At 49.4% G+C, this 6,889-nt stretch overlaps 1 protein-coding gene across 2 annotated transcripts; it reads right to left on the bottom strand.

Annotated features, from left to right (window-relative positions):
• Positions 1-198: 198 nt before the first annotated feature.
• Positions 199-3,578, bottom strand: Rpl19 (ribosomal protein L19). 2 transcript variants are annotated; one of them, XM_021646867.2, is made up of 5 exons: positions 3,525-3,578; positions 2,339-2,445; positions 1,688-1,810; positions 673-904; positions 199-395 (listed from the first exon to the last, which is right to left on the bottom strand). In XM_021646867.2, the coding sequence occupies exons 2-5, from the start codon at positions 2,442-2,444 to the stop codon at positions 272-274; spliced, it is 585 nt and encodes a 194-aa protein (XP_021502542.1). In that variant the 5' UTR covers position 2,445; positions 3,525-3,578; the 3' UTR covers positions 199-271. The 2 variants fall into 2 exon arrangements, with proteins under 2 accessions (XP_021502542.1, XP_021502541.1); XM_021646866.2 differs by lacking the exon at positions 3,525-3,578 and adding an exon at positions 3,295-3,442.
• Between the last annotated feature and the right edge of the window lie 3,311 nt (positions 3,579-6,889).

Here is a 6,889-nt window from a genome sequence, read left to right on the forward strand (position 1 = left end):
CAGAAACCACCCACTCCTTGCATCCCTTTTAAACTGACCCACACCCCACAAAAACAAGGTTAAAAACGCCCTCCTAATGAATGGTCCATAAAACCTGAAGACATGGCTGACACCACAGTTTTGTGTGGCCAGCTCTGTCCCTTGAATCATTAGGATGCAGTAGCCAAAACTGCTAAAAAGAGGGCACCAGACAAAGGCTTTTTGTTTTATTTTAATGACTGATCCATGAGAGGCCACAGCCAAGCCACTATGTACAGACATGAGGGAAGCTTCATTTCTTGGTCTCTTCCTCCTTGGACAGAGTCTTGATGATCTCCTCCTTCTTGGCCTGGAGGCGCTCCTCCCGACGCTTCCGTGCTTCCTTGGTCTTAGACCTGCGAGCCTCAGCCTGGTCACTAGTACAAGGAAGCGAAAAGATGGTCAGTTTGGGCATAGACACACAGCTTGGGACACCCCATACCTCTATACCCCTGGAGCTGCACCAGCCTGAAGAAAGCAGCTCGGCCCTCACCTGGCCCGGAAAGGATGGGCAGGTGGTGTGAGAATGTGCGGGCAACAGAGCAGGAAAAGTGCCCCTAACAGCTGCTCAGGAGCAGCGTGCGGTACCAGGTCCTTTAGTGCTGACAGTAAAGGTCAGCACTGTCCCCCAAGGTAGTTCTTAAAGAGACTTACGCCAGGAGCTTCTTGCGGGCCTTGTCTGCCTTCAGCTTGTGGATGTGCTCCATGAGAATCCGCTTGTTTTTGAACACATTCCCTTTGACCTTGAGGTACAGGCTATGATACATATGGCGGTCAATCTTCTTAGATTCACGATATCTCCTGAGGAGCCGGCGCAGGATCCTCATCCTCCTCATCCAGGTCACCTTCTCGGGCATCCGAGCGTTGGCTGTACCCTTCCGCTTCCCTGTGCAAGAAACAGGAATTGGACACTATGTCAGTTCCTATTCCATTGTTTGTCCCACCTGAGGTCTTCACCTCATCTAACCCTTTCATTTTATGCAATATTACTTCCAAACACTTAATTTCTCTTTCTCACTGGATCAAGCAAATACCACCAGCAGAGCCAGCTCTGCATAAGCGGGTCAGTTGGTTATATAGGAACATGTCTCAACAAATGCAGTAATTTCTCCTTTTGGGGGCTGAGGGACAGCACCAAAACCGGTCTTGAAATTGAAATCCCATCTAATTTAGCTCAAACATGGAAATGACAGAAGAGGTAGTAGGACTCTCATCTCTTTCAACAATGGCCCTAAAAGAGTGGGTTTCTCAGAACTGTGGGGACCACGCATAGCTACAGGTGAGCTACGAGGATAAGCCTGGGGACAAAACCTCACATCCTCTGCATGAGCCCACAATTTCTGAGCCATCTCTCCATTTCCCCAGCTTTAATAGAACCAATATTCACCCCAGCATAATACAGTGACTTAAATGTTGACCTCTTTTCCCAGTAAATACAAACCCAGTGGTAGTGTCAACTCGATCCACACAGAAGAAAACAATACCATGCAGTACAATAACGGCACAGGATGAGGTGCAAAAGAGACCATCAGTGCCGGTGTAGACTTCAACAGTCTTTGACAATGACCCGAACTGAACCCAGGTTCTTAAAACTTGCTAAGCGAGTGCTCTGAGCTTGATCTCTCCACCCATTATTGAAGAGGCAGAGCAAAGGGAAGGCCATGCTCACCTATGCCCATATGCCTGCCCTTCCGCCGGGCCAAAGTGTTCTTCCGGCATCGAGCCCGGGAATGGACTGTCACAGGCTTCCGGATGATCAGCCCATCTTTGATCAGCTTCCTGATTTGCTGACCTGGGAAAGCACAACACACATATTTAGTTAGGAATGGGCTGGCCACAAACTAAAATAGAGACACTGCTGTTATCCCTGATCATCATTCTCAAAAGGAGCCGGTCAAAAAAAATTTATACCTTCTGAATACGTCACAGCATACATATTCAATATACCTGGAATGCTGGTGTAACAAAGGACTTGGGACCACCTATACGAATGTGAATGCGAATCTACTCCATTGGTAAAGAAAACAATTTACTAACAATCCTGTCTATGCCTCGTCCAACATCTTTCTAGTCCTCAAATCTCTTTTCACAACCTCCATTCGGCTACAAAATATTTACTTCGGTGATAATTTTTTTAAAATACAACACCGGATGGTTGCAGCTGCTTCTACCCTCTATCCTAATGCCAATAAATGGACCTCCTTTTTTTTTTAAACCCGGTCTACAGCTCCCCTAGAATTCTAAGCTTCTGAGGTCCATAATAAACTAACACACTTGTACTGTCATTCATCTGATGAAAGCAGCAAAGGCTCATACTCACGGGAGTTGGCATTGGCGATTTCGTTGGTCTCATTGGGGTCCAACCAGACCTTCTTTTTGCCACAGCGGAGGACACTAGAGGCAAGCCTCTTCTGTAGCCTGAGCATACTGGGGTACACAGAAAACACTATTAGGCCCTGGAAGCCACTTCTGGCCAACAACAAAATCTTCCCCTCAAAAAAAAATCATTTTTTTTTTTTTAGGAAAACGAACAAAATGTACGTTAATATGTATACATCATTACTATTAAGGCCAAATATACTCCCTAGCCCTAAGATTTCTGCCGTCATTTCGTGTTCCCTCATAACCACTTCCATCTCAAGATGTTAAAGCCCTGGGCAGTGAATATGGCAACGATGGAAGAAAACTTTGGTTCTAACTAGTCCTTAGCCATCTGGGATCTAATGGAGCGCTGAAGCCCTTCCGGTTATGTGGCTGTGGTGGGGATTTAGTGTTACGGATCGGGAGTGTGTGGCAGAGCCCGTCTGTTTACCCAGGCCAGGCGCAGCCCTTTAACTTTCAGGGCTCTGTTACAGTAATAAACGCCGTCCTCTTGTCCTTCCTGTTTGCTACGGCCGTCGGGGTGGAAGCCAGCCTGGCGCCTCACCCTCGGCGGTCGGAGGCCTGGGCAAGCCCGAGACTTGTCCCGCGTCACATGGCCAGAGGACCCCTACGCTCCAGGCGCGCCAGGGAGCCACGCACCGCCCGGTCGCCACCGCCCTCCCCGCGTGGTCGCCCACGTCGGGAGCCGGGGGGAGAGCAGAGGCCGCGGGAGGCCTTTCCGGGCCCGGGCGTCCCGCAATCCACGCTCCCCGGGCCGTGCGTGCTCCCCGCGCTCCGGGCGCGGCCACACCGCATCCTCCTCCCGCTCCTCTCGGTCATCCACGGTGGCGGCCCCGACCCCCGCCAAGCCCTGCCGGCCCGCTCGGCCGGGAACCGAGAGCCGCGCTCGCTCACCTCATGGCTGCGGACGCAGCAGCGAAAGGAAAGAGCTCGCGGGCCGCGGGCCCCTCCCATTATCTGCGAAGGGGAGAGCCCAAGCCCCGCGCCGTGCTTATCCGTGTCCCCGCTAGGCTCGTCCACCGTAGTCCATCCCACACTCCCTCACGTCCTTTCTTAAAAATGTTGCGATCATGGATGCTTGAGATCGCGAATCGGTCTTAAACTTTAAAACACAAGAGACATACCCCTTCTGTCGGGCAAAGTGGTTCAGTCCAACTTCTCGGCACACATGCGCAGTGAGAGTGTTCGATCACGTGGGCCTCTGGGTGGCCGGAAGTGTCGCTAAATCGCGCAGGCGGGGTGAGGAGGGGTTTGGCCCGAATGGCCTAGTGTTTGCAGAGGGCCGGTCGTCTGTGGGAAGTTCTTATAGTGGCTGGGAGGAAATTAGCAAAAGAAGTGAGGGCAGAGACCAGGCAAACGCTGCCTCGCTTCCACTCTCATAGAGTAAGAGTTGGGGTGCAGGCTAGGCCACCGTAGCTTTATCTCATGCCACTGCAAATCCCTAATCTCTGGCTGCTTCAATTTCCTCTACTGTAGGCTGAACCTAATCCTGATATTTCTGTCATCCACTTGTGAAGATCATATGCATCTATTTTTCACAAAAACAGGCGAACGGAACCAATCTTGTTTGGCTCAATCTGCACTGTAGCGAGAGCCAAGCCCGTGAGAACTATGTCGGCTGAATAAATAAATGGCTATCAGAGAAAAAAAAAAAAAAAAAAAGATCAACAGCCTTTGATAGCCCTGAGTGGAAACGTTAAAATATATGGAGATCTAGAGCAGAGCAAGCTGCCTTCCTCTCTTGAACGTACAGAGTTCAAGGCCAGCCTGGAGTATTGGAAGCCCTGATTTAAAAAAACAAAAATCAAAAACTGCAGTGGGACTGGAGAGCTGGCCCAGGCTTGACTGCTTGCTGCTCCACCAGAAGACTACTTGGGTTTCCAGCACCCACATCTGGTGGTTCACAATTGCCTGTAACTGGAGTTCCTTGGGATCTGATGGCCTCCTCTAGCCATCTCATGCACCAGCAATGTTAGTCATGCCCGGTACCCATCCACACAAAAACATACACATGAATAAAAATAAACCCCTTAAAAAAAGTTCTAAGGGGGCTGGAGAGATGGCTCAGAGGATAAGAGCACTGCTCCTCCAGAGGTCCTGAGTTCAATTCCCAGCAACCACATGGTAGCTCAGAACCATGTCTGTCCTGGGATGTGATGCCCTTCTGACGTGCAGGTGTACATGCAGAGAGAACACAATAAACAAGCAAACAGTTCTAGATCAGAGCTGGGCACAGAGTGTACACCTTTAATCCTAGCACTCAGGAGGAAGAAGGAGGAGTATCTCTGTGAGTTTGAGGCCACCTTGGTCTATACAGAGAGTTCCAGGACAGCCAAGACTACACAATAGAGAGACCTTGTCTCAAAAAACAAACCCAACAACAACAAACCAAAGTTCTTGATTAGGGTTCTGGGCCTCATTCTTACTTGGTTCGAGAGTCTAACCTTCTCTTTTTTTCTGCTTCATTTTGAAGTAAGGTATAACCTCAACTACTCAATCTTCTCCCCTCTACCTTCCCTCAAGTGCTAGAATTGGAAGGACAGGTCTGTGTCCCCATGCTTAGTTTTTATTTTTCTCCTCTTGAGTTTTCTAGGCTTTTAAATGAGCTGAGAGTTAAAAAAAAAAAAAAAAAAGGTAAGGAATATATCAATGAACTGCCTCACAAGAGTATGCCTTTTTAAAAATCTTCATTTTGGGGCTGGAAAGATGGCTCAGAGGCTCAGAGGTTAAGAGCATTGGCTGCTCTTCTAGAAGTCCTGAGTTCAATTCCCAGCACCCACATGATAATAAGATGTAGTGCCCTCTACTGGTGTATGAGCACACATGCAGGCAGATCATTGTATACATAATAAATCTTAAAAAAGAAAAAAATCTTCATTTTGGTGGTGGTGCACACCTTCAGTCCCAGCATGCAGGAGGCGGAGGAAAGGGCAGCTTGGTCTATGGAGTGAGTTCTAGGTCAGACGGGGCTACATAATGAAACCCTGTCTCAAAACAATCACTCTGTCAATCACATAAAACAAACCAAAAATCCACTTCATTTTAGAAATTAGTAACAGACAGACTGTCTTTCTTTTGTTCTTTTTCCTCCTCCTCCACTTCTTTCTTCTTTTTTTTGAGACAGGGTCTGTAGCCTGAATTTCCTATGTAAACCAGGCTGGTCTAGTACTCACAGAGATCTGCCTGTCTCTGCCTGCCGAAAGCTGAGGCTAAAGGCCTCCGCCATCATGCCTAGCTAGAGAATTGCATTTCCTTCTCGCGCCATGCTGTGTCCTCAGCGTACGGGTGGGAACCCTGTCAGGGGAAGTGCTCATGGAAGGGTACAAGGTTGCATCACTGCTCAGGGCCCTTATCATAAGATGATGGGATCAGAGAAGGAATATTCATTTCTCAGAATCCAGGCTGAGGAGGAGCCCAGACAAGTGGAACACAGAAAGCTGCCTTTATTTTAGGGCACTTGACCTTGGCAAGGCTTCTTCTTACTTCCCATCTCTCGATGGAGCAGAGAACTGGGTGGAGAAAGGAGGAGAAAGAAGTCCTCTTGTCACGAATGACCCCTACACTGCTCCGAACAGCATTGCCGTTGTTGCTGTGGAACATTTTTGTTTGATCATTAATGTTTCGTGACGGGGTCTCTCTACGTATGTAGCTGAGGCCGACCTCAAACTCACTATGTAGGCTGGGCTGGCCTCTTGCCCCATCATCCTGTCGCAGCTGGGAATGATGAATGCTGGAGTTACTGCTGTACACCATCACACCCAGCCTCTAGGCTCAAAATTCTCTCATCTTGCCTGAAATTCCAATAGGCAAAGGCACCGTAGTGTCGGCAGCACCGCTTTATAGGACAGGAAAGAGAAACACACAGAATGGCCATGTTTGTTTGTTCGAATCAGGCCTCTCTTTGTAGCCCTGGTTGTCCTAGGGCTCACAGAGATCCTCTTGCCTCTGCCTCCCCAGGGCTGGGATTACAGGCATGAGCCACCACCACTTGGCTTGAGAAGGACCTTTCTAGGACCCCATGGCCAGAAAGAGCTTGAGCCAAATTGGCACCAAGTGGCTAGGATCCTACTCCCTGCCACAGTCCTGGGAGATTCTGTTCCTCAGTCAAGGGTAAAGGGAGAGCAATCCTAGGTCAACAGTCATGGTATATGGTTTTAAACCGTCTTTCTCTCCCTCATCTTCATACTTCCTCCTATTTCCTTTCTCTTAGAAGCAACAGGGGCTTAGCCAAGCCTGACTCCTGGCCTTCTGGAAGAGCTTGGGAGACCTTAGGAACTGATGAGGCAGAAGAGCTCCTGGGTCCCTGGGCCCCATCCCTACTGTCCCTATTGGCCTCTCCCTTTGGACATTCACAGCCCCCACCCCATCCTCAAACCCCCAGCTAGCAGCCCTAGAGCCAATTCGGAGAGGTCTATTCTGCTGGTTCCATGGCTGCGTGGGCCCCACACTGGGGAGAAAGGGGTTAAAGCCAGGTCCCAGGATCACAGGA

The sequence above is a fragment of the Meriones unguiculatus genome, chromosome 7, assembly GCF_030254825.1.
Source record: "Meriones unguiculatus strain TT.TT164.6M chromosome 7, Bangor_MerUng_6.1, whole genome shotgun sequence".
Taxonomy (NCBI): Eukaryota; Metazoa; Chordata; class Mammalia; order Rodentia; family Muridae; genus Meriones; species Meriones unguiculatus.